The 27,832-nt window shown below is 31.5% G+C and overlaps 4 protein-coding genes across 5 annotated transcripts in view; 1 reads left to right on the top strand and 3 right to left on the bottom strand.

Annotated features, from left to right (window-relative positions):
- Positions 1-35: 35 nt before the first annotated feature.
- On the top strand, positions 36-6,769 carry LOC144855853 (copine-8-like). 2 transcript variants are annotated; one of them, XM_078713799.1, is made up of 17 exons: positions 36-251; positions 607-647; positions 866-912; positions 1,005-1,108; positions 1,718-1,757; positions 2,184-2,260; positions 2,381-2,441; positions 2,532-2,635; positions 2,844-2,990; positions 3,092-3,167; positions 3,461-3,623; positions 3,738-3,919; positions 4,030-4,157; positions 4,383-4,485; positions 4,784-4,841; positions 5,157-5,230; positions 5,357-6,769. In XM_078713799.1, the coding sequence occupies exons 1-17, from the start codon at positions 172-174 to the stop codon at positions 5,702-5,704; spliced, it is 1,833 nt and encodes a 610-aa protein (XP_078569925.1). In that variant the 5' UTR covers positions 36-171; the 3' UTR covers positions 5,705-6,769. The 2 variants fall into 2 exon arrangements, with proteins under 2 accessions (XP_078569925.1, XP_078569926.1); XM_078713800.1 differs by having other exon boundaries at positions 45-228.
- Positions 4,578-27,832, bottom strand: part of LOC144855852 (alpha-aminoadipic semialdehyde synthase, mitochondrial-like) — a 52,945-nt gene continuing 29,690 nt past the window's right edge. Inside the window, exon 24 of the transcript XR_013614870.1 lies at positions 4,578-4,593. The gene's annotated coding sequence lies outside the window, so the exon portion shown is untranslated. The remainder of the gene's footprint in view (positions 4,594-27,832) is intronic.
- LOC144856061 (uncharacterized) lies at positions 7,659-10,048 on the bottom strand. Its single transcript, XM_078714036.1, has 7 exons — positions 9,947-10,048; positions 9,719-9,783; positions 8,967-9,152; positions 8,809-8,852; positions 8,535-8,597; positions 8,154-8,228; positions 7,659-7,908 (listed from the first exon to the last, which is right to left on the bottom strand). Exons 1-7 carry the CDS (start codon positions 10,021-10,023, stop codon positions 7,867-7,869), a joined length of 552 nt encoding a protein of 183 aa, XP_078570162.1. The 5' UTR covers positions 10,024-10,048; the 3' UTR covers positions 7,659-7,866.
- LOC144855720 (uncharacterized) lies at positions 17,552-27,188 on the bottom strand. The gene is made up of 9 exons (XM_078713635.1): positions 27,123-27,188; positions 26,684-26,709; positions 25,208-25,288; positions 23,238-23,317; positions 23,002-23,079; positions 22,767-22,861; positions 19,145-19,210; positions 18,788-18,853; positions 17,552-18,687 (listed from the first exon to the last, which is right to left on the bottom strand). Exons 2-9 carry the CDS (start codon positions 26,695-26,697, stop codon positions 18,673-18,675), a joined length of 495 nt encoding a protein of 164 aa, XP_078569761.1. The 5' UTR covers positions 26,698-26,709; positions 27,123-27,188; the 3' UTR covers positions 17,552-18,672.

The raw sequence follows: 27,832 nt of genomic DNA on the forward strand, positions 1-27,832 counted from the left end.
AATGGATTGATCTAAAGGTTAAAGGTTACAAAGGTAGGCGTGTTTAGTTTTTAATCAACAAGCAGGGAAATCCGTGTTTTGATCCAGATGTAACAATAATAATATAATTAATATTCTGATTGTCGTCAAATATATTTATAAATTTCAGATTTAAAGGTTTCTTTAAAAAACATGGCCAATGTAGGAGGTTTCCAGCCTGGATCGGCAACAGCTAATCCTGTCACAAAGGTGGAGATCACAGTTTCATGTCGGTAGGTAACCAGTGAACCACCACCCTTTTTTACCCTCTCCAGCAGTTGACCATGTCATAACAGTCAGGGGAAAATGGCAACAGGTTTCCTACTTCCTAGGATTTTTATCAGATGATCTATATTGTTTTTTTTGTATTTGTATTTTTGGGAATCCTATTTTTGTAACATGACCACAGTACTGATTTTGCCATTTTTCCCCTACCTGATAATCTATATGTCTATGATTGTCATTGTTGTTCAACCTGGCCCACTGATATAATAAAACATTTATTAGGACTTCCAAGGCCTTGGCCATTTTAGGTCAACCGTAGCAGCTTAATTGCTATTACATTTTATTTTTTAAATTTTCTTTCAGTAATCTCGTTGATAAAGATGTCATGTCAAAGTCTGATCCAAGTATGTATGATAAATATATTCATAATTAATAAATTATAATAATAGTGTAAAAAAATGTCATTTTTCCTGAATTAAATACAAAAATATTACTAAATATACATACATATTTTATAAAGGCCTTTAATATTTTTCCCAAGACGAAACTACTATGTTTAATATTCAATTGTACTCCCTATTTTTCTACATTAACAAATAACTATTTTATTACTTTTTAATAGTTTGTGTTCTGTATACTGCTCAGTTGGGTACCGATAAATTTGCTGAGGTAAAGTTGACAAAAACTCTGGATCAAACACTAAAATCAAAAAATAAAAAGAATTGTTTTGTGAGATTAAGTTAAATTTTATTTTGTTTCAGTTTGAAAGAACAGAAGTCATCCAAAATAATTTGAATCCAAATTTTGTAAAAAAATTTGTATTAGATTACTACTTTGAGGAAAGTCAGAAGCTGAAATTTGAAATGTAAGTTACTACTCCAAACCAAACACTCGCCAGCCACCGTACCCTCGCCAGCCACCGTACCCTCGCCAGCCACCGTACCCTCGCCAGCCACCGTACCCTCGCCAGCCACTGTACCCTCGCCAGACAGCCACCGTACCATCGCCAGCCACCGTACCCTCGCCAGCCACCGTACCCTCGCCAGCCACCGTACCCTCATTCATCAAAACAGCAAACAAATCCTGTTTTTAGGCTTAGTTGTACAGTATTGAGAGTAAAATATTTGGCAATTTTAACTATAAGATTTACAGTAGCTAATGCTAACACAAATATGAGGCACTATTAAGATTCTGTTTTTTTAATTTAATTTTTTAAATTTTTATCTTCAAGACTGAATAATCACAATGTAACGCCTTTAATACACCAAATAAAATAATGATGAACCAATCAAAATAAGTAGAAATGAAAAAAATAATAATAAATTGTCAGAATAAGCCTGGGAAATATAATTGTTATATAAACAGCTAATTACAAGAAAAGAGACAATTCATAGGAAGCTGTAATTCCATGTTACAGATAGAAATGGTCAAGAACTGTATAAAATAACCATTATATTCACTTCTTTACTAACAGCTATGACATAGACTCAGCCAGTGCAAAGCTAAATCAACATGTAAGTAATAAAGTAGTGAAATTACTTGCCTCAAATTCTGTTCTTCTTCACAATATATCCAATAAATAAGAACAAGAATATCCAAGACTCAGAGCTAGTAACAAGGTGTGTTCATTAGCACAAGACTGAATAGTAAATGAACAGAACAACAGAAAGTAGAACAATGGAGAGGCAGTGAGAAACACCTATATGTAAATTATATGTAAATTAGGATACTGGTATGATAGGTAACTTCCAGTGAGTAAAGGAAAGAAAAAACAACAATTAACACACTCAGATAAGTTTAGACTAACATGATGAAATAATATGATGATTGATTGATATATAACTACAATCCCAATAATTACACATATATTTATTAAATATATAAATAAATAATACACACAATTCTAATATCTTACTATTATTTTTCCCTGTTTTTTTAAGGATTTTCTTGGGGCCGCTCAGTGTACCATAGGGCAGATTATTGGGTCAACTGGAAACCGGATTCAGATAGCCCTGTAGTGAGTTAACATTAATGTTGTTTTAGTTATGTTTTTAGTGAATAAAGAAAGTTTTTTAAAAACACTAATGGAAATGATGATTAATAACACATACTAAAGCAGTGTTTATTATTTATTTAGCGAAGGAAACAAAAAATGTGGTTCCATTCTCCTGTCATGTGAAGAACTTAGTTCGTGCAAGGTCAGAGGTCAATTGTTATACACAGCTAAAACATTTTTTTATTTAATAAAGAATAATTTTTTTTACTTGCCATTTTTTTTTTCATTTTAGGATAAAGCAACTCTAAAATTTCAAGGTAAAAAATTGGATAAAAAAGACTTTTTTGGTAAATCTGATCCATATTTGGTGTTTTATCGTTGTAATGAAGATGAAAGGTAATTTTATTACAATTTATGATTGTTTTTACGATTAAAATTTGACTTAAATTATTATATATTATTGTACTATTTAAAGATATATTGTACCCCAGAAAAATAATTTTTGAACAGTTTTTTGTTGAATATGCCATTTTAATGTCAAATACGGTAATAGTTACTCACAAAAATTGGATCGGCTTTATTTTTCTTGTTATTTTATTTGTAGCTTTACGATAGCCCATAAAACTGAGTACGTCAAGAACACACTAGATCCTAATTGGAAGGAGTTTTCAATTCCTGTCACATCGCTGTGTAACGGAGACTATGACCGTACCATTAAAGTGGAATGCTGGGATTGGGACAGTGACGGAAGGTAGTATGATACGAGTTTTAAAATAGAATTAAGAATCGTGTAATGGTGTAGAAGGTGTATCTATTAATATATTTGAATGTGGAATGTATTCTTTTTATTAGTCATGATTTTATTGGAGAGTTTAAAACCAACATGAGATGTCTGCGTGAAGGCACTCCACAAGATAATACTTACCAGGTAAAAACACTTTTTTGGCAACCCATAAAAGATAAAAACCCATGACATATAGCTTTAAATGACTTCAGAGCTGTCTACACTATCAAACTGTGTGTGATGTGCCCAAATATGGTATATATATATATCATCGACATGTCCATATACTGTATGGGCACATCACATTTTTTGTTGCCACATAAAGTATAATAGTGTAGACAGAGCTTTACACAATTTTTTCGGTCAAAGTGCATTTTGGTAGTTTCATTCAACAGCTCACGTTCAGATAACATTTTAAGTTGCTTCTCTTCTTTCAGCTCATCAACCAAAAACTGAAAGCTAAGAAAAAGAGTTACAAATCGTCTGGTATGATATCATTACTAAAGTGCCAAGTGGAGACAGAGGTTACATTCCTGGATTACATCACAGGAGGAACGCAGGTTAATTTCACTGTGGCCATTGACTTTACTGCATCAAACGGTACAGGTTTAATTTTACTACAGTACTTTATGCACTGCATGACTCTTGTGTTTGATTTTATAATGTGTTAGTAAATTAACATTCCTAACCCTTGACCCTTGTAATTGTTTATAGGAGCTCCTCAGCAACCCAATTCCCTACACCACATAGGTCACAACCGACAGAATGCGTATGAACAAGCCATATTAGCTGTAGGTCAGATAGTGCAGGACTATGATTCGGACAAACTATTTCCGGTCTTGGGGTTTGGCGCTAAAATCCCACCTGATGGACGCGTCTCGCATGAGTTTGCTGTTGTGAGTAAATTGCTAAATAAAGTAACTTTATTAAATTTGTTTGAAGTGATTGTATTTCTCAAAATGTTGATGTATTACTCACTGATACTAAATGTCCAAACTTGCTTTAGAATTTCAATGAGCAGAATCCGTTTTGTGCCGGTATAGGAGGCATAATGGGGGCGTACAAGAACAGCTTGTCACACATACAGCTGCACGGACCAACCAACTTTTCACCAGTAATTAATCACGTTGCAAGGTATAAAAACATACTTGTAGAAGTTTTACTAACCCTATTAAAAAAAGTAACAGTGGTCTAATTTTAAGGTGCATAAGTTTTAATAACCCTATTAAAAAAAAATAGTGGTCTAATTGTAGGGTGCCTGCATATCAAGCAGAAGAGTCCGGGTTCAAGTCCCGGGGCGTCATAAGGTTTCTTTCTATATAAATCTATTTTGAATAATGCTTTATATATTTCTTTCAGGTTCGCTGAAGCGTATCCAGATGGTTCCAATTATTTCATCTTATTAATCATAACGGACGGTGTCATCTCTGACATGGACTTCACCAAGTCAGCTATTGTGAATGTAAGCAATGGCTTAAGCTCTGTCTACACTATCAAACTTTATGTGACAAAAAAATGTGATGTGCCCATATATGGACATGTCATATCACTACCATATTTGGGCACATCACTACCATATTTGGGCATATATTAACAACCGGCAAGTGAGGCGATGCTTCCCATTTTTTGGCAAGCTTTCCCTAAAGTGATTTGAATCGGTAATTCTCAGGAACCCAAAATATTATAAATTCATAACATTACACTAACAAAGCTTGTGTTATATTTGTAACAAAATTATGATTAAAATCAATTTTATATAGGCCAGTAGTTTGCCATTGTCTATCATCATCATTGGAGTTGGTCCTGCTGAGTTTGATGGTAAGTTATTAATACTGTACATAAGTACTCACCAGAATACTTAACTGTAGTCTGCCTCTATGATCCTCATTCAAGTCTGTAGACCTGGATCTAAGTGTAGGCTTGATGTTTGGTCTGTCTCAAAAAGAGTGTAAATAATCACTTACTTAAAGTCAATATAAAAGAAAGAATTCTCAGGTTTGAGGAATTCACTAGTACTATTGTTTTTAATCAAATGAAAGTATAGTATATGGTTGTAAAACCTCCTAATCAAGCAAAGTTCAAACCTTGAAAAATGTAAATTTGAAATGAAGTACACTACTTATATTTTCATAGCTATGGAAGTGCTGGATGGAGATAAGCAAATGCTTTCCTACCGAGGCAAGTCAGCAGAACGTGATATTGTGCAGGTTTGAATACTTACTTTATTGTTGATTAAGCGGTAGTGATTATGTCAAAGTAAGTAGTTGTTTTCCACACAGTGTGGCATTTCAACTACTACTAACCTTATTATCATGTTATCTTTTCAATTTCAGTTTGTACCGTTACGAGATTTCGTTGGCGGTATTGGATCTAGCACAAATGTGATGTTAAGTCAGGCTAGGCTAGCAAAAGAAGTGTTAGCAGAGGTGCCATACCAATTCCTATCTTGGATGAAAAAGCATGGTATCAAACCTAATCCCGTCCCTCCACCGCAGCAACAGCCTGCACAACAGGGTTACCCAGGTCAGCAGCCTGCACAACAGGGTTACCCAGGTCAACAGCCTGCACAACAGGGTTACCCCATGGGCCCTGGTGGGTCATACCCAGGTCAGCAATCAGCACCACCTTACCCTTCTCAGGGAACACAGCCTACAGCTCCATCAGCACCCCCAGGATACTAAAGTGTCACCCAATTATACTTACCATAGTGTACACTATGTTGTGCCTTATGCCGGCCCTCTTGCGTCAGGGACCCCTTAAAGTGGAGGTATAGTAAATGAAGGCAAAGAATTTAATGGTAAAGCACTCTTTAGATAGAATACCAATCAATCTTTTCCATATAAGATGTTTGCACCAAGATCAGTTAAGTTGTGTGTGTGTGTGATAATGAGTATAATATTCAAACAAATTAGTAATTAAGTGTATTGTAAATGTAATTATGTGTAAAGGGCGACTTATGAACAGTACATTGTCAAAGATCAAAGTTGGTATATAAGTGTTTCTTCCATTGTAAGATTATATAATCATAATATTAATATTATATTTAAATATATTTCATGAAAAACACTATATTTAAGGGATATTTTTTTGAATGAATATTAAATTTTACAATATGTTGTGTATATTTTTATGGTATATTTTTATGGTATATTTTGAAAAAGATTATGAATTCTTGCCAATGGAGAACAAATAAGATTAAATAATTAACTTAAATAATTCATATATATAATTGTATACACATTTGCAATGTTTACTCCAGAAGTAAACTGGACAGTTTAGAATATTTATGGCAACATTTGCTTTCTCTTCCCATCATCATGTAGTTGGCAGATTTATAATAACAATACCATTAATAGAGGGTCTTGCAAGAAGACGTTTCTTGTCACGCAAGACCCATAAACGAAAAGAAAAAAATACATTTGTATATATTATATATAAATTAAATAAAGGTCATGACAAAAAGAGTTTGAAGGTTTAGTTTGAATACATTGATACTAAATTATTTTAAATGATTTATAAATGATTTTTTTTTTTATTTGTCAAGTCGGATATGTTTATATTCTTTGATAACAAGTACTGGTCAATTATTTTGTATTTTTATAATCAATTGCTTATTACAATTATGTACTTGGATCTTATGGCTAAGTTGAATATTTTAATTGTGTGTTACTTTTGTAGATTACTAATATGGTAAATAAAGTGTTGGTGAATTATAAATATAGCATATTATGTGTGTGTACTAAGTATACTAATAAAAGAGTAGTCAACTTTAAAAGAAGTCTTGTGTCTATTGTGCATGTGTGCATTATTTTACCTAGGCCTGTGTCAAAGATGAATGTAGTTTTTAAGATGGATGAGTTAGTTTGTCTTAACAACACATTGACAAAAACAGACATTTTGCACAAAATTATGACTAAAGTTAATATATTATTTTGTACTGTACATATTGATGATAAAATAACTTGGTTACTCATTGTTATTTGAGATCAGTTCCAGTATGTGAGTTTTGACATTAATAATATACAGTACATTAGAAATTCTGCTAAACAACTAAATAATAAATATTTTAAGGACATACAGTACAACTCTCCTAAAACCATTGAAATGTCCAAATTGCGAGTCTATTTTTATTACAGTACTTCATTTTAAATAACATTTTAAATATTTAGTAGTAAAGAATTTGAGATTTGAAAGAATTATAGGAAGTGCAGTTTCAGGAGAGTTGACTGTATAATATTAATAAACAATTATAACTTGCACACACAATATTATGTTTAAAATCTAATTCAAATTGCATCAACAGTTCTAAGCAGCATTCATGTATTTACAAACATTTATAATCACTACTTAATTATAATTTATATTAAAGAATGATTTACTGTACTTCACAAGGGAAAGAATAACAGAAGTTTAACAGGAAGGACTGTTTTAAAGATGTATTGTCCCTTGAAACACAAAAAATCAAAAAAGTCAAAATATTCTAAATTTAAATTTGCCATATCAAAGTAATATTAAAGTTATTGACTTTAAGTCCAAAAAAAAAAGAGCCAAAAAACAAGTTTACGTAATTAACAGGTAAATTAGTTTGATTACATTTCGTCTTGAAAAGTTGTTTTTTTGAACAAAAAAACATCTGTATTTCAGTTAAATGATTTTTTTTAAAACTAATTTGTGGTGAAAGTTAATAACTATTATGATACTTTTTTCAAAATCTTTTTTTTAAATATTTTTTTGGAATTAGTCAAAGTGACAATACATCTTTAACTGCTCGGTCACTTTCTGTGGAAGTGGAAGGCAGAGTGATGGCACCATACTCGATGAGCTGTACTTTTGAAGTCACAATTTAAGAGGAAAACTCTGACTCAGCATCAGCATCAAAGTTCTCCTGAAAATAAAAAGAAAATAAATTGTTTGTTTAATTTAAAATTGTATCAACAAAACAACTAGCAAAGAACCATTTAAAATGTAATTTGATGTGGTGAAAATTGTTAATTTCAGACGCCATTTTTACCGGCAAATGTAGGTTTTTTCTTAATGCAATACCCCACGTGTATGGATGCGTGTAGTATGCGAACAAACATATAAACAAACTCTCTCTTATAAATAATAAATGTTTATATAGTACTGTACCTCTTGTATACCATAAGGTGGGTCTTCTTCGATAGGCTCTACCCTACCCCCTCCACGAGGATTGTGCAGGCCAGTCTGTGAAAATAATTTCATAGTTAATTTCATAGTTAATTTCATATATTTATATCATTATTATATCATATCATTACTTTAATTTTCATCATTATTTTCAACAATAAGCAATTTTTATTCTTCCAAACAGCAGATAAATAATTGATTACACTTTCAAGACATCTATTATACCAGGGTAGTCATTTATTTTACTATATTAGACTAATTCCATAATTTGAATAGTATATAATTTATATTAATACATTTGTCAGTTTCTGGTCGACAAGGCTTTATTTTTTTTTCCAAAAATAAATTAAGAAATGTTTTTACCTCTTGAATGCCGTACGCTTGTGGACTTTCAATAGGCTGTGGTCCACATTGTTGATGGACAGTCTGTAAATAAATGTTTACATTTTTAAGATATATTGTCTGAGCAGTGATTTATATTTACTATATAAACATAATTTTGAATGAAATAAATAAAAATATATCATACATTATATAAAGTGTTTAATTACTTTAAAAAATTTGAATTTTTAGAAAGATCCACTCCACACATGGCCTAATGCCTTTTTAAGTGCTTTAGATATAAATTGTTATTTACCTCTTGAATAGGAATTCTAAAAGGATTTTCAAATGGCGTCGGCCCTAAAAAGAAAAATAGCATTGATTTACGAGTTGGCAAAAAGAACAAATGCAAAAATTAAAAAAACAATTGAAAAAAGCTATCATGCATCAATAAAAAAAAAAACAACTTCACACCTGAGGAATGCCTGCTATGAGGTTTTCTTTTCCTTTTTGATGTTTTCCGTATCCTTATGTTGTTGTTGTTCTTCTTCTTAGGTGGCCGCTGTTTGGTGACAACTTTCTTGTCTTCTTCACACATTTGTTGCATACCAGCTGATAAAGGTTCAAATTCATCCAGAAACTCTGGACTGCATCGAACACCTATAATAATGTAAGGGTAACAGTTTCACATATACTGTCATACACGGTTTCCAAAACAGTTTTCAAACTACATATGGTATGGAAATATGTAATTCCTGACCTTTTTCTAATCTACTTATAAATTTATGTTATAGATATCTTAAATTCATGTTTAGGTAACAGTTAACAACAGTAAGTCCTTTGTCATTTTCATACCGATGGAGTTATTTGTTTTTAGTGTACAGCATGAACAAATGTTTCTTTTTTAGTGCAAGGCAAATTTCATCTATTTATTTACTTCAAATACAAATAAAATACACAGCATGATAATTGTTGGGGTTTGCTCAAGTTACAGTTTATATAGAAAACACAGACCAAATTTTCATGCCAGAAGAGAGAAATGTTGTTTTCTATGGCAGGTATAGGTCAAAAGGCCACTTACCATTTACATTAAGGTTTAACATTTAATATAGGACAATGTACTATAATTATTTTAACAAAATGTAATAGTATAATGTGAACAAAATAGTTAAAAAGAGAACCCATATAAGACCTTATGAAATTAATATAAAATAATTAATACATACCTGTACATCCAGAAATTTCCATTTTCTTTGTTTCAGCAACCGTTCTTTGCTCTGGAAATCCGAATCTTAAAAAAAAAAAAAATGACAATTTCATATCTTCATGGTAGAATCTTGAGTCTCTGTGGCTAAAACATTTTTTTTACATTTATCATAATTTGGGTTATGTGTATGTGTTGCAATCTTTTGAATTAATTTAAATATTTAGAATCTAACAAAGATAAATCTTACATAGTAAACATAGTCAACATTAACATAAAACACTGAATCCAATATTGGTTTTCTACTTCGTTGTTTGAAAATTCCATTGTGAACTGTCCAGAATCTTCAACTGAAGTTTGTTGAAAATCTGGTGATATTGGTGACTCCTCAGAGTCTTCTTTTGATTCATCAGACAATCCGTCATCATCATCATACCTTTGTAAAAAAGAAAATGGAGAAATTTAAGTAAAATATGCAAAGGTTTGTACCACCAATGACTCAAACAATTTAACCAAAACTTACTTCTCCTTAATGTCTGAAGCATCAGCATTTTCCTTTTTTTCTGAATTAAAAAAGTATAAAATAGTTAAAATTAACATTACAATGTTTAACAGTAAAAATAAACATATAAAATACAACCAATATTTGTTGTTATAAATAACAACTGAAAATAATGTATGTACAAGATTATCATTATCATGTGATGGTTTAGAACTCTGAATAATATAAATAAAAACAATTCTTTTTTATGAAAACGCTATTATAAATGATTACCTTGAACATTTTGTTGTTCAGAACATGCCACACTTGCTGCTTCAGATTCATTAAAACCAGTATCAGCATCCTGCTCATTGCTATAACAAATGAATAAAAAAGGGTTAAAAGGGTAAAAAAAAATCCTTAGTCTAAACCGTGTTACCTAAAGATATACAGTACATCCACTAGCACCAAACAACAAAATTAACTATTTGACAAATTACAAATAAGAAAAATGCAATAAAATAAATTAAAGTAAACTCGGGTTTACAAGATTAAAATAGTCATGCCGCCAGGAAGTCAGGGCAAAGGCCAGTATGTAGGTATCCCTTTGGTGAGACAGGAAATGTGTAACTCTTAATTTTCCATTCAATTATGTTTTTGTACTAATTGGATGCTTAAGTGAGTAAGTTATGAAAAGGCAAAAACAATACAGTATAACAAACATTCCTTTTTAAGTAATACAAAAATACAGTTAAAATGCAATTAACAACTACTGTAGTACTATACCAACAAGCAAATACAAACTTTATAGCTTTAATTTTTTACCTTCAATAAACTATTGTAACCCCTAAAAGTGGATAATAAATCAAAATCTTATGATGAGTATGACTTAATTAAGATTTAAAGATTTAAATATGAAATACTTAAGATTCACTCTCAGAAACTGTTTCAAAGTTCAATCTGTAAAACTTACCGTATCTGGTCAGCTAGCACCTTATCAGGCAACTCTCTTGGTGGAACTGATTGCTGCTCACTAAGAGCATCAATCTCATTATCATTTCTGTCAAAATAAAAAAAAACCATCACAAGCAACTGTAGTACATTATAAATATGTATTTAACATGTTTATGTATTTCTACAGTGTCTTTACAAATCACTTACCATAGAAGTTGGTGTTGTTTTAAATAAATAAAACTTACATGGAAAGTGCATACTAAACAGTTAATGAAAGTATTAGTCCTAACACTGGTTTATTGTACAAACTTAAATATGTAGTGTATAGTATTAGCAGATTTATTTTAAGTGAGAACAATTATGTGCTATCTGTCAATGCTAAGGAATAACGGATTAATAAATTATTTGCAGATTATAATTAGTATATGTCTTGAGGAACAAAATATCTCAACTTAAATAATATGCCTATTTTTTTCCGTACTTTTTAAAATAAACTTTTATCATGAAAGTAATTGATCAAATCCCAATATAAAATAGATGCAATTTTGTTTTAATTTTTAATCAAAGTAGTCAAATGGTTATTGAATATGACATTGGTAATTGACAATGCGATATCTTGTACTAATATTGTAATGTGATACCATTTTCAAACAATTGCGCTTCTGGAATTTTGGGAAAGTTGACTATGAGGGCGAGGATATAATTAAGCATGTAATAAAAAACTGTAAAACAACAAATAATACAGTAAATACTATGGATTTGACCAACCAAATTGATTTAATTTCGTTGGCCAAATGTGTACGTTAGGTCTATAATAGGCCTACAGTATGACCTCTGAATTTTCCTGGTTGTACAACAATTTGTTAGTCCATTATACAAACTTTTAAATTTAACATAAAATAATGGTAATTAGTACATTTAAAAAAAGACTTTAAAAAGAAGAAAACAATTATCTGAAATGATAAATTAGTAAAACAGTGTAAATAGCAGTCAACTGGAGACTCTTGGGCTAGACTAAACTACCTAACTAAATGCAATTTGGAAAGAATTTTGGATGAATATTCTGATTTTGGTTGAGAATCCAATTTTTGTGAAATTAAATTTTGAAAGAGTAGACAGCAGCATAGAGCAGGGTACAGTATGTTACAAGGCACATGTTGATGTTAAAAAACAAAAAAACAAGTGCATATCCAAAAACTAGTACAGTAAAGGGGTTTTTATCCATTTAACACACAAACATTCATTATTTTGTATTTACAAATAAAAAGTTTACATTTAGGTATTACCAAATGTCAAAATGATTAGATCTTGCTAGAAAAAGTTCAGAACACTACACAGAAATTCAAAATTTTAATACAAATGTAAGTAAAATTAGTATAAACTATGAATTTAACAATGAGGGAAAAATAGAGGGTTGCAATGAAAAATTACCTTTGAACATTTTGTTCTCAGAAATCTGATAAATTGTAGAAAATGTTCTTGGTCAATAGTCTTGAATTTGAAAGGACAATATCATGTAAAACAGTCCAGTATAACAGAAATATTGGATAAACCTTAATGTTATGTTGTACTCCTATTTACATATTAGTCAACAAGATCTAAGCTGATATTATGGATTGGTTTTATAACAATTCATGAGAACTGAGAAATTATTTACTTAAATTTTCAATAAATACAGTATTTATTGTTTTCAGTTTACAGAAATGTCCAGTAAGCAGATGTAAGGCAGTTTTCTTGACATAGAAGTAACATTTCAAATAGAACTCACAGTATAGTATGTATACTTACTTAAACTCGGACATGCTCCAAAACCTAAAAAAAAAAATGTAATAGTTCAGTTGTGTCAAAGCATACAACAAAAGGTAAACCACATTGCGGTGAGGAAAGCCTTAAGGTGTTGTAAACATGTAACTTTATTATGTATTCAGGAGCACATACTTTTAAATATTCATTCAACAAGGCTGCAAATAAAATACATTTTATTAGCTAAATAATTGCGTCCATAAAAATAGTCCCTGCACAAACCCTAGGCCTCATCATTCATAAAACGGCATAAAGGTAGCAGTGCGGTGATGCATACACTCTTGGAGCTCCGCCTTTTTAACTCAACGTGAAAATGTCAAATATCAACTGTTTGTTGACATGACACTAATCAATTCATTGATAATAGTTTAGATACCACGAAAAAGTATCTAAACTATTATAAATCATGATAGTTAGATAGTTTACTTTATTACTACGTACCAACAGTGATAAAAAGCAAATTTTGTTCACAACTTGACTGCATTGTGCTTAAAACATGAACTTTGTCAAGTGATTATAATATAGAATGACTCATAAGTTGAAGTCATATAGGCCTCACATTTTAAAATACATGCATTTTGTAAATACTGCAGAAGTGTAGCCTGGTTGCTGTCTAGGGAGGTGCGAAAATTGTAAATGAGGAACTAACCGCATGATCAACCCCCTCACCCTGGGGTTGACCTAAGAAAATTTTGAAAAATAGAGTACACTGCAGCCCTCACCATAAGAGCTAAGAAAATTTAAAGAACTAGAGGGTTCGCTTGCGCACTCTCTAGTGAGTGTACCCGAATGGACCAATGCCTCTGGAAATTGAGGCTCGGGTGACACCCATATGACTCCTATAGTAACTAAATCGCACCTAATTAGTTCAATTACTAAAACAAATTGTATTTCACGTAAAGTAAAGGCTTTTATAATTAATTAGTTGAATATCTAAAACAATTCAGTTGAATCACTAAAATCACATTATAGTTCACGTAAAAGTAAAGGCCTTCAATAAAAGTTAAATTACTAAATAAAAACAAATTGTAGTTCACATAAAGTAAATGCCTTTAATCATAAACGATTAGTTGAATATCTAAAACAAATAAATTGTAGTTCACGATTCAGTTGAATCACTAAAATCACATTGTAGTTCACATAAAAGTAAAGGCCTTAATAAGTTAAATTACTAAAAACAAATTGTAGTTCACATAAAGTAAATGCCTTTAATCATAAACGATTAGTTGAATATCTAAAACAAATTAATATTGCATTAGTTCACGATTAATTGAATCACTAAAATCACATTGTAATTTACGTAAAAGTAAAGACCTTCAATAAATAAATAAACTATTACTAACTAAAATCAAATTGTAATTAGAACGTAAAGTAAAAGCCTGCCATTTCAGCCCCAATATTTCATAATACAAATTATATTAAGAGTTATTCATTTTGCCATGTATTTGTATTTTCTAGACATATCGACGAATAAAAATATTGAATGTCGCCACCAACTGCAATTTTGCGGGAAGTCACGGGACATGGAAGCCAGTTGAACAGCGCGAGTGTGTGAAAATTACCTTGTGATATCCACACATTTCGAAAGGAAATGCTAAAATTTGTCATAAAATGGAACAATAGCGTAATACTGAACACTATAATGTTATCATTCTACGTTTTGTGGTACATCTGAGATAGATCAGGTAGATATCCAAGGCAGAGATTCTCCATTGTATTCGCCTATGTCAGAATTAACCATAATTTATATATAGATGTTTGACAGAATGACCATACTTTAAAATAATTAATAGGCGTGTCAATTGTCATATCTTTTGAGCCTGTCAAATTTGAATGCTCAGAAGAAACTGACTGCCTACTGCTAATTACTAACTACCGTACCCAGGGCCAGGCAGGTACTGTGGCTAAGGATACTTCCATTAGAAAACCAGCATTGTGTCATCACATGCTGTAAAAATCAATAGATTAGGCTACTAAAAAAATCTTAAATGGTCAGTAAAGATGATCGACCTAGTCCTAATCATTGCGCAGTGACAATTTTATTGCAGAAAAAAAATTAAAATACAATTTTCCTGATCCCAGATCTTGGTCTGGTAGAAAAGGCAGTAGTACTAGTAGTGACCTCGACTGACAGGCCACCATCCTAGTGCATTAATCAGTCTAGGCCTGCAAAAATATTTATTATAGCTCAGGCTACACTATATTTGTGCTGATAGGTGCTAATTTACTAATACTAGCCTAGACCTAGCCTATCATCAGGTTAAAAATAAAACTTAATAAAAGCCATGCATACTATTTGATATTTTACTAGCTAGGATAGCCTGGATCATGTAGCTACGATACGAGTACTAGCCTACTAATAGCCTAGGCCTAAGTCTTTAGGCTAGTTAGGCCTACTAGCCTAGGCCTAGGCCCTAGTAGTAGTAGTAGTAGTAGGGCCCAGCCAGGAGTAGGGGCAGGCAGGGTTCAAAGAAAGAGTCGTGTTTTTTAAAGTAATAATTGAATGATTTACCAAAACAATTAACATGCATATCTAATGATATTAATTATTACTGTCTTCTCTAATTTACAGTAGTGTATGTTTTTACGTACTTACTCACTTTCTAGGCCTAGGCTAGGGATTTTTCTCACACACTACGCACCAGATGATTCCCGCGCGAAATGTAGTAACACTGTAATTTATGCAATTGCAGAGTCACCAATCACAGGAGAGTTGAATATTAATTGTCCAATCACCGAAGAGTCGAGTTATCAGTAAGTAAATGATACTAAAAATAACCAACACGGTCATGAACAACCACGGAACAATTCCCATTCAATTCAAAATATTACTTATAAATATTATTAATTTAAAAAAAAAATAATGATAATAATATGAATAATAATTTTGAAACTAGATTTAAACTTTGACAAATTATCTGCACAACAACACCTTGTGGATGTACACTAGAAAACGCACAATTAGGACCAGATAATATGTTGTTGGTGCTAAATTCTGTCTAGTTTGTGCCTTATAGTATATACAGTATAATACTGTATACATACTATACATACAGTGTAGTGTAGTTGAAATTACTGGACCCACTTTTAATCAAATTTTTAACATGATGACATCATCAAAATCAAACAATAATTGAAGATAACAATTTTGGAAGATAATTGTTTAGCAACAACATATTAAAATGTTGAAAAAATTCTGATACATAGAATTGAGATGCGCGCTGTTTTAAATGTGATGAACTATGACGCAAAATCTGAAAATTCGACTTTTTTTATTCAACAACTGGCCACATGATGATGTCACAACATCCAATTGGCAAAATGTTTACATGAATCCGTATCCCAAATTAAAATAGTTGTAACTCATGCGAAAGATAATTAATTATCCTAGAGAATTTTTTTAACTGGGAGAAAATGGAATACGAACAAGCAAGATGCAAAATTCATTAAAAAAAAATGTGAATGGCCATATGACGACGTCAGACTACTTGTCAAGCAACAATGTTACATGTATTCATATCTACAACTCATTAGCTTTCAAAATAAGTTAAAAAATAGTGGTTCATCAGTCTTCCTGAAGCGCAATAATAGATTTAAAATAAGAATATTTTTACATAAATGTTTATTAAATAGCAATTTTTAAGTGTACTGTTTTTAAACTTTAACATGCACATGCATGCAAGTCAAATTCATAAAAATTAATGAAATTTATCACAGAAGGTATGAAGAACAAAAATCAATTGCAAAAACTGACTTTCTATGCTATGTACGAGCTGTACGCAAGTGTGCGTGCGCGCAATGCAAAACAAATCGAAAATTTCGAAATGTACAAAATTTTCCTGAAATTTATAGAAAATTGGTTAGAAATTAATTTTGCACAATTTAAAACTTTAAATGCACGTGCATGTGTAACTTTGTTAGGAACACGCCATTTTTACTCCATAGAAAGTTTGCCCTTGATATGAATTAAATTTTCACCAAGTATCAATGCAAAATGACTTTTGGTTTTTAATCTATGATCAATCAATTTTATTCATAAGATTGCGCCCAAGTCACGTTGCGCAACTTTGATGTCATTTAAAAACAGGTGCACAACTTCACATAAATCTTGAGATGTTGAAATAAGTTACGAAATGTTATGTTTACACGTTTTAGAGGTGCAGATAACTAAAAAAGGAAAATGTTGTTAAAATTATACACTCACTTAATTGTCATTCAAAAAATGTTTTATTGAAATTGTCATCTATGTGATGTTAAGTCTAGCAAAAGAACCTGTGACCTTACAGGGTGAGCGCTATAACCACTAAACCACATACAATGGTACCTGGAGTACATATGATGCTTATAAAGATGACAATAAATTACATTTAATTAGTGTAGTGTTTACGTAGTTATTTATGTAAATAGCCTACTTGTTCTGCAAGTTGCATTACTTGCATATTGGTCTGCAGATGGTTAGTCCTTTATAATAACGGGGCATACAACGAGGGATACAATAGCGTTGGTTATAGATGCGATACATGCTAGTAGCCTACTGCACACAACGTTTGTTATATGAATGTGAGAATACAAATAAAAGCACTTGACTGGATTATTTGAAACTGTTTCTTTATTTGGTATATCACAATTAGTACAGCAGTTAAATCTACTAATAAGCACTTAAGCAAATTAAAATATGGGTGCTCCAGTAGCTCCATTATGTGTATATCAGATTTCTATATGATTCAACAATGTTGTGATTACATAATAGATAGTATCAAAGAACTTCCATATGAATTGAGGCTTCAACAATTAAATCGCAGTCACAAGTTTAAGAGGAGACCTAATATAAACAAACAAAATTCTTATACAAAAAGTGGATACTACAGTAGTAGCATTAACCGTGAGAAAACAATTTAGTTTGACAATAATAAATCACTGGAACGCATTGCCATAGTCATAGTCAATGCAACTTCTGTAAATGTTTAGTATTGGTCAAAAAAGGACTTTAATACCATTCTGGGCTTTGAAGCATAACTAACAATATTTATAATTTGATAAAAGATACTTTACAGAAATTGAGGTAGATCGCATATTGCTATTCTAATTTTTTTACAAGCTACATTTAATGTAAAAATAAATACTATAATGGTCCTATTGCGATAACTTTTTTCTTTTCTAGGCTAGACCTAAAGACCGTTCACCGTGAGATACTTAGGTTGTGCATTGTTTCTCTCTGTTTATTATAAATTACCATAAAACGTACTTTTAAGACAAAGAATGACCTGGTTTAATGTTTTTAAAGTAATATATACACATTTTTTTTACAAAACGGCAAAAATTGTAGGGAATGTGTCTTTAATTTAAGGTCATACAGTACAACTCTCCTAAAGCTATTTAAATGTGCAAATCATCATCATCATTTTAAAGTAGGAAAGAATTTAAGATTTGAAAGAAACAGTGCTGCTTCAGGAGAGTTAGACACCCAATATTATGGGTTTTTTTTCTTATAATGCACACACAAAAAAAAACATAGCAAAATATTTAAAAGCAGCTTTTTCTCAAATATTTCTATTAAATTTACAAATTTACAAGTAAGAATGACATGTGGCAGAATCATTCTACTGCCCTCGCAATGAGCACTAAAATGTTTTTCCTTCAATAGTTATAAGGAAAAACATTTTAGTGCTCATGGTTGGATGGAGAAAAGATGGAAGACTACTGGCAAGATTTGAGGACAGGTGTAGAGAAACAATGAGTTACGAGTCTGACTCCTGAAAAAATGTAAAGAAAATAAATAATTAACATTTTAATTTAAAACCAATAAAATTTAAACAATTGTTCATAGTGTTAAAAATTATGTTTGTACAATACCTCTTGAATGCCATAAGGAAGGTCTTCTACTATAGGCTCTACTCCACAAAGATTGTGAAGGCCAATCTGTAAAAATAATTTAATGGATGCATTTAATTAATAAACAGACCTCATATTTAACACACGTTATTTTTTATTTTATTTCATACGCATCCAACAGTGAATAACCTGCCTATTCCAGGATGGATGAACTATTTTATAGTTTATCATGCTTATAAATAAAGTCTCATTTGCGTTTTATGAAAAGGAGTTGAAAGATTGGATTGGATTGGACCCTAAACCCTTAACCTTGTTAACCACCAAGTTACAGCTCCACTATATTTTTTTTCATTTTGGAGAGTAAATCAATATTTGTACCTCTTGAATGCCATAATACAGTTCTTCCTCTATAGGTTGGGGTCCACATCTTTCATTCCGTTCAGTCTGTAAATAATAGTTGATACTGAAGACATCTCTTATAATGGGCGGTGATTTATTATATGTTCATTTAATTGTCAATGAGTTATATATATTGTGTGTTTATAATTTTACCAAATGTTTAATTACTAATTTGAATTTACACTCATTGAAAGATAAACTCCACATATATTTTGTTACAAAGTGCTTGGTTATTTGCTTCAGGAAGATTTAAATTAAATGAGAGTATCCCTTTGCAAAAAAGCCGTATACGAACGTATACGATTTACATACGTTTCGTATATGTTTCGTATAGGAAGTCCATTTCGTATACGAAACGTATACGCCAATTCGGAAGTTCCTGCCCGCATAATAAACATATACGAACCGTATACGATCATTTATAAACAATTTCCTAATTATACGATCCGTATACAATCCGTATACGATCCGTTTACGATACGACGCGTGTACGTATACAAACTGCATCATATTACCAAGCGAAAAGGGACTGTCCCTCTTTTTACAAGACGACGATAGCATACGTTACGATGGCAGGAGCATCTTGACTGCAGTAATTCGTGTACAATTTGTTTGTTTTTTTTTCAGTCGGTATATGTACATTAAATTCCCTATGATGATTTAGTTCATATTTTTCGCTAATGAAAAAAATTGGTGCTGTATTTTACAAGACGTTATTTTTCTATCAAGCATAAAAACCCACCCAGGCTGTTCCGTCTTGTTTATCCCCTCTGCTATTTCTTTACCTTTGGTACGTTCCATTAATAAGTGAATCATACAAAATGTGCTGTTATTAATTTGAAAGTGCTTTAATTAATTATAATGTACTTGGAAATAAATAAATAAATTTTAAATTGGGCCCGCAGTATATTAAATTTAAAACGAGTAAGTAAAATCCATAAATTACGATGTAACAAAAATGTAGAATACATGTGACTCCCTATTATATATATGGAATGATCCAAATAAATTCGCCCAAAACGTGCCTGTGTTGTGTGTGCTGCATGCATACATGCATCACATGGATGGATCAGATTTCATTCATTTTCAATCATGTGTTGTTGTCCAACAGGAAAAAAAATGGGATGTAGGCCTAGTTACAGTGGGCCAAAGTAGATAGTAAATTCGATGACTTCTAGCTAGCTAGGCTATAGGCATATTGTAATTGTATAGATCGAACATGCAGTAACTAGCTACTGCAGCAGCTCTAGTAAACTAAGAGTAACTAGGCCTGGGAAAAATACGCCAAGGAAAAGAGTCTGTGGTACACTCATTGTGAAAATAAGCTAGCTAGCTTTCCCCTATATATTAGATTTGGTTATATTGTATTATTTTAATAACCTACTCTAGCTAGTAGTAAATCAACAACGGTGAAATGGAAATACGATGCATTATGGATATCATCGTTGCAAAGTTAGGGGGTGCCAACAAAACATTCAACAGCCAAAAATACGAAAAAAGAAGCTCCGACGTTTTAAAGCATTTTACTATTTTAGGCATCAGAACTAATTGCTGTAAATTTCCTAGAGTTGTCACTGATGAATACAATTTAACATAACCTACTTTGGTACGTTCCATTAATAAGTGAATCATACAAAATGTGCTGTTATTAATTTGAAAGTGCTTTAATTAATAATAATGTACTTGGAAATATATAAATAACTTTTAAATTGGGCCCGCAGTATATTAAATATACTGTAACTTAAAAAATCCAAATGATAAATTGTACGCGAACGTAGTAAAACCAGATAAATGTTAAATACTTATTTTACATCTCCCTGGTAAACGCTGATAGGCCAAGCGGTATTTAATTATATTTTTATTGATTTAATTCGTAAATTAAAAAAAAATCGTTAATATAAATATGTGAACCTTTGTAACTTTTTGTTGTATATGCGCGGGCGCGAGATACTTAATAAGATAGGCTTTATTCATATCATATGTTGGAGTGGTAAACAACTATGAGCCTAGTTGCGAGGATACCGCTTCGTAACTACGTATTGACGTATAGACGTTTTACTATTGTATGTAATAAATTGTGTACAATATTAGTAGCTAATAGTTTTGTTGTGCCCCTCTGTACACACGGCTGCTGGATATTTGTTTATCATTTTAATGAATGTAGTACGTGTCTAACTCCAAATAAAGATATAACTAGAACACATTTTTGATCTTTTTCAAGAATCTGATAAACATGACTCATCTTTTTACATAATATACAGCATCAGCATGTACAATCTAATTTAATTATCACACAATTGAAAAGAAAGGACAAGGATTTCAAATAAACTGTTACAAATAAACAATTATGAATGAAATAGTTGGGGTATTGTTGGGTCCATGGGAAATCAACAATGTTTAGTAGACTTATTTAATTTGTTATTTACAGTTGAGGGTGGTTATTTTTTAAAGACATGTTTTATGATTTCTTAATCACCAAGCAGAAATACCGCTGAGATAAATGAAAGCAATTCAATCTGTTCGCTTAACCGGTAAAAAATTGAAAGAAATTCGATATACTGTATTTACTATAACCACTAATTTTGTTTTTTAATTTTTTTCTACGGAAGTGATCAACTTCATATTCAAAATCCGATTGTATTCATCGTTAAATAATAATTATTATATAATGTTAATGTACATATCAACACATCCCACTTCTGTTTTGGATCATGGTTTTCCTCTTCCGCATTATTTGCCAAAGTATTGTTACTCCATCTCCACTATACTACAACACATGTCGCGGAATAATATCGCTTAACATAAACGATGTAATTTGACCACCTAAAGCTCGCACGTGGTGTGACGAATTGAGAAGATCGAACGACGCGACGTACCCGATGATATGCATGATTGGCCACCAGAGAGCCGAGTCGACCACGAGTTGCAACTGTAGGCAACCGAGCGACGATCGGTCGTCGTCGGCGGCTGAACTTACTGACCTCTGTCATATTTTATAAAGGAAAACTGCAAACAACATCGTGAAAATGGCCCCTTGTCTTGTCCTTTCTAGGCCTACCTAGTAGTAGTATACCTGTTTAGCGTATTTTATTGACTTGCGAAAAACGTTGTTTGAATTTTATCGGTAGCCTAGGCTATCTAATAAATAGAAATAAATATGGTCTTATGTCCTAGCTGCTACTACTACTACTACTACTACTATACTAATAATACTACTAGACTAGTAGTGGCTGGTGCTAGCTAGGCCAGAGAGCCGGCCTACGTACGTATTTGTTGTAATGACAATTTAAATGTTTTATTTAGCTCTATTCTACTCATTACTACTATTATAATTTATAAAATGGCCTAGTTTGTTCGTATATGATTCGTATACGTCCCGTATACGATATTCTTATCATGAATAAACAACGTATACGTTACGTATGCTAAACGTATACGACGCCAACTCTTTGTGGAGCAACAGAGTGGAAATAATGTAAACAGTGAAATCGTATACGATCCGTATACGTCGTATACGTTTTCAGCGTATACGGATCGTATACGGCTTTTTTGCAAAGGGATTATCACAGTTTATTTCAATCCTATATAAATTGTTATTTACCTGTGTTCCAAATCCAATGTCAGGTTGGTTTAATTCAGGTCTTAATTGCTGGATACATCGTGAAATATGTTCATTCAGTACTTCTGCACTGCATCCTATAATAAATGTATACATTAGTTGTACTTGCCTTCGTAATTGTAGCAATTCCAAGTAGATAACAAATAGCTAATTTAATTATTCTCACAATTACTACCAAAATAAACCCATGAACTGACCACAAAAATTACATAAATACCTGTGCATTCAGGTATAGTATTGGCTGGTGATGGTTGTAGATTGTTAGCTGGCGAAGCACCAGTCTTCTCACATTTTTCTGAATAAAAAAAGTTTTAATTAAATTCAATATTATGTCTGAAAACTATACAGTAGAAAAAAATAAATTAAACAAAAAATTTGTTGGTAAAAAAAAACATTGGGTCATACAAATTGAGCTTGTCATTTTTGGCAACTGTTGATAAACAATGATTATACCATCTGATTCTTCAGAACTAGCATCTGATCTGAAAGCCGCACTTGCCTCCCCAAAACCAGTATCCGGTTCTTGCTCATTTCTATACGACAAAAAAACCCCAAATTAATTTTTGTTAACTGTTACAGCAGATAATAACCAGGTTTAAAATATAGGATTAAACAAAAAAAAACATAAATTGAGAAAATAGTAAGAATATTGGATAACGTAGAAAAAAAGTAGAGCCTAATGGGTTGTCTGAAAATAAAAAATGTTAGTTGTATATGTCAGAATGCAGGTTAGAGAGCAATAGCCTATTTTCATTTTTTCTGCTCATTTTTTGTGCTTCGCAGATCTCTAGTTATGTTGTAACTTGGCCAGCAGATGCATGTATAATGTAGTTGTGAACTTGACCTTGGTTTAATGAAAATATGGTCGCGTAACATAACTACACATGATTTTCTAAACTTCTTAAATTGAATATAAATTCAAAACTAACAGCCTTCTTAAACTGAGGGTCATCTTCCTGTATCATCAGCAAAATTTTTGAAGATGGGCTTTTTGCACAGACGCGTTTAAAAATGCTCAAAAACGATGCGCGCAATTTTGTCACACTGCTTGTACGCAGCTTAGAAAGACTGTTTTTGCACGTTCTTTATTCCTTTCATTTTTGATGAATTATGAATTAAAAATAATGACACAGTACACGTGCAAGTCAAACTTTAAAAATCGTGTGCTTGAAAATGCGAATTTGTGTAAAAATATGCCTATTTTAATCGATTATAACTCTGGGATAGTGACTTAACTTATTTAGATCAAAATTTAGACCATAAGTATGTTATGGCATCATCACATGGCCATCTGAATTTTAAAAATTGACACACTTCATCACATTCAATAAACTTATTTTTCATTTTGAAAAAGTCAAATTCAAACAATCGAATAAATGTGAGTGGCGTAAAATAAAAACTAATCGTCAACTAAACAGTTTACAATGCCAATTTTGTTAACAGTAGACATTGCCTTGCTGCGGCCTACTGTAGACTAAGCCTAATAATTAGCATAATATGCATGTTATGATGCGCTGCGCAATAAATACATTTTTTTTTTTAGTCACTGTATTGCTGCAATGCAATAATTTACTATGCACATGTTATATTATAATAATAATTGATCTGAAAAATAAATGAATTGAAATGAAATATAAAAAAAAGAAGAATGTAGGTGTATGTGCTCCCTCCCAAAAATGTAACATTCTCACCAAGCAAATGAATAACCAAGGTTAAAAGTGTTTGTGTGATATTCTAAAGAATTTACTTGAATTACAGTACAAATGATACAGTTACTAGTTACTACATCGATACTATTGCATTGCACATCGATACTATTGCATTGCACATCGATACTATTGCATTGCACATCGATTCTATTGCATTCCACATTGATACTATTGCATTGCACATCGATACAATTGCATTGCCCATTGATAGTATTGCATTGCACATTGATACTATTGCATTGCACAGCGATACTATTACATTGCACAGCGATAGCTATTGCAATAAACATTTTATTATTAAATGCTTGAATTTTAATATATTAACCACATATAAATAACTCTTATATTATATCAAATTATACAGTCAGTATACCAATTAGAGGATGACAATATTTAGTGTATAAAATGTATATAAAACAAGCTTTGTAATAGGGTCAAAGTAAGTTATTTATGAAAAGGGTGCAATATAAATTTATTATTATTACTTATTTTGATCCAAAAATCCATGCACCAAGCCACATGACCACTGAACTAAGTCAAGAGCAATCAAGACTTTTAATTTAAATAACATTTTATATTTACTTACTGAAAATTAGTGTGTTATCTACAGTAAATAAACACAAATTTATTATTGATGACATTGTGAATGTAAAATAACTGTATAATATATACTTTTCATTAGCTCTCAACGTTACAAAGTATCCAATAACTTACCGAGGTTCCTGGTTTTTGGGCAAATTTCTTGGAAGACCTGAATCCTCATCAAGAGAACTTAAACCGACCTTCTCCTCACTACTGCAAAATAAAAAATGAATTATGAACATTTGTACAATTATTTTTAGAAAATTAACCATCCATATAACCAGGTAGGTATAAATACCAACATTAGGGGTTGTCTGAACATGAATTATGCATGTAAAGTCAACTCTCCCAATAATAAAAACCTTTGGGCTGGCTTAATATGTCTGGTAAGTTCCGAATGTGGTTTTAATAGTAGAGAAAATAGAGAAAATTCTGGTATTGGGAAAGTTGACAATGAGGATATAATTAAGCATGTAATAAAAACTGCAAAAACAACAAACAATAATAATAGTAAACATATAAAAGTATGGATTTGGAAATAATATAATAATAAATAATATGGAAATCTGTAGCCTACAGACTTATTGACCTCTGAATTTTCCTGGTTGTACAACAATGTGTTAGTCGATTATAAAAACTTTTAAATTTAATGTCAAATAATGGTCATTAGTAGGTTTAAAAAAAGACTAAAAAAAATTATCTGAATAAATGAAATGATAAATTAGTAAAACATAGTTAAAAAAAACTGGAGACTCTTGGGCTAGACTAAACTACCTATCTAAATGCAATTTTAAAAGTTGGAAAGAATTTTGGATGAATATTCTGATTTTGGTTGAGAATCCAATATTTGGGAAATTTAATTTTGAAAGAGTTGACAGCAGCATAGATGTAGGGTACAGTATGTTCAAGACACAAATTGATGTTAAAAAACAAACAAAAAAAGTACATATCCAAAAAGTATTAAAGTGGTTTTTATCCACTTAACACACAAACATTCATTATTTTGTATTTACAAATAAAAAGTTTACATTGATTCATTTTAGGTATTACCAAATGTCAAAATGATTAGATTTTGAAGATCACATAGACATAACAATCTAGGAATAATGATGTTTGGGTACTCAATAGGTTTAAGTGCACACACTTCACTACAAACTCACACAAGCAGGAGAGGTGATTAGGTTATTGTTATAGAAAGTTCAGAACACTACACAGAAATTCATCAATTTTAATACAAATGCAAGTGAAAATGTGGGAAAAATAGAGGGTTGCAATGAAAAATTACCTTTGAACATTTTGTTCTCAGAAATCTGGTAAATTGTAGAAAATGTTATTGGTCAATAGTCTTTAATTTAAAAGAATAGATCACGTAGTCCAGTATAACAGAAATATTGGATAAACCTTGATGCTATGTACATATTAGTCAACAAGATAAGCTGATATTATCGTTATAAAAATTCATGAGAAAATTATTCACTTAAATTTTCAATAAATACAGTATTTATTGTTTTCAGTTTACAGAAATGTCCAGTAAGCAGATGTAAGGCAGATTTCTTGTCATAGAAGTAACATTTCAAATAGAACCCACAGTATAGTATGTATACTTACTTAAACTCTGCCATGTTCTTGAAAATCTAAAAAAAAAAAACATGTAATATTTCAGTTGTGTGTCAAAGCATACATGTACAACAAAAGGCAAACCACATTGCAATGAAAAAAGCCCCAAGGTGTTGTAAATATGTTCACCACATATTTTAAAATATAATTCATTCAACAAGGCTGCAGATAAAATACATTTTATTAGCTAAAAATGGTCCCTGCACAAACCCTACTAGGCCTCTTCATTCATAAACTGGCATAACGTAGCAGTGCGGTGACGATGCAGTATTTGCACTCTTGGCGCCGCCATTTCAGTTGTAGATAGGCTAACGTAAAATGTCAAATTAACTGTTTGCTAACATGAAATTAAATCACAATACAGTACCACATAAAAGTGTCTTAACTATTATCAATAACGATTAGATATTTATTGCTAGCTAGTACGTACAACAGTGTTAAAAAGCAAATTTTTTTCACCACAACTTGACTGCACTGTGCCTCAAAACACAAACTGTGTCATGTGATTATAGGATACCAGCGTTGCCAGCGATAAAATTTAATTATGCCGTAGCCTGTCTCAAATAAATTGGGAAAAAATAATTGCCAAATCCCCAAAAACAGCACCACCAACGGTTGCATGTCTAAAAAACGTCTGTAAAATAGGGCCTAAAATTGTATCCCCATGTCATTCAAAATGTATATTTTTAGTTTTGTGTGTAATAACTAAAATTAAAAATTCCCAATATCTGGGGTGCGAAAATGATAATTGTGAATGACACCAACACTAAAACACTTAAAATAGGAAATAAAAAATATATATTAAGTGTCTCCAGGACCTCAGCCCACCATGGTCGAAAAATGGCAGTTATAATTTAAAATAGGAGATAAAAAATATATATTATTATTCATATATTATTATTAAGTGTCTCCAGGACCTCAGCCCACCATGGTTGGGGCTAAGAAATTTTGAAAAATAGAGCTGCTCAATGGCACTTAAGTTGAAATAAAAATGTATAAGAGTCTCTAGGACCTCTGCCCACCATGGTCACTGACTGGTGGGGCTGAGGTAAGAACATTTGGGAAAATAGGGCTGCTACGATGCAAATGGGACCTAATTTGAAATATGGGAAACAATTTCTCTAGGAGACAAATTTGTTT

The sequence above is a fragment of the Antedon bifida genome, chromosome 11 (genome assembly GCF_963402885.1).
Source record: "Antedon bifida chromosome 11, ecAntBifi1.1, whole genome shotgun sequence".
NCBI classification, from domain to species: Eukaryota; Metazoa; Echinodermata; class Crinoidea; order Comatulida; family Antedonidae; genus Antedon; species Antedon bifida.

What these genes read in the sequence shown, in the direction of transcription:
- LOC144855853 (XM_078713799.1), top strand. Translation starts at nt 172, where the DNA reads ATGGCCAATGTAGGAGGTTTCCAGCCTGGATCGGCAACAGCTAATCCT. An exon ending in GTACCGATAAATTTGCTGAG is followed by an intron (nt 913 to 1,004) that starts GTAAAGTTGACA and finishes ATTTTGTTTCAG; the next exon opens with TTTGAAAGAACAGAAGTCAT. An exon ending in TGGTCCTGCTGAGTTTGATG is followed by an intron (nt 4,842 to 5,156) that starts GTAAGTTATTAA and finishes ATATTTTCATAG; the next exon opens with CTATGGAAGTGCTGGATGGA.
- LOC144856061 (XM_078714036.1), bottom strand. Translation starts at nt 10,023, where the DNA reads ATGGAATTTTCAAACAACGAAGTAGAAAACCAATATTGGATTCAGTGT. An exon ending in TCATAGCAGGCATTCCTCAG is followed by an intron (nt 8,853 to 8,966) that starts GTGTGAAGTTGT and finishes TTTTCTTTTTAG; the next exon opens with GGCCGACGCCATTTGAAAAT. An exon ending in CACCTTATGGTATACAAGAG is followed by an intron (nt 7,909 to 8,153) that starts GTACAGTACTAT and finishes TTTTATTTTCAG; the next exon opens with GAGAACTTTGATGCTGATGC.
- LOC144855720 (XM_078713635.1), bottom strand. An exon ending in CCCAAAAACCAGGAACCTCG is followed by an intron (nt 23,318 to 25,207) that starts GTAAGTTATTGG and finishes TTTGTCGTATAG; the next exon opens with AAATGAGCAAGAACCGGATA. An exon ending in TGTATTATGGCATTCAAGAG is followed by an intron (nt 18,854 to 19,144) that starts GTACAAATATTG and finishes TTATTTTTACAG; the next exon opens with ATTGGCCTTCACAATCTTTG.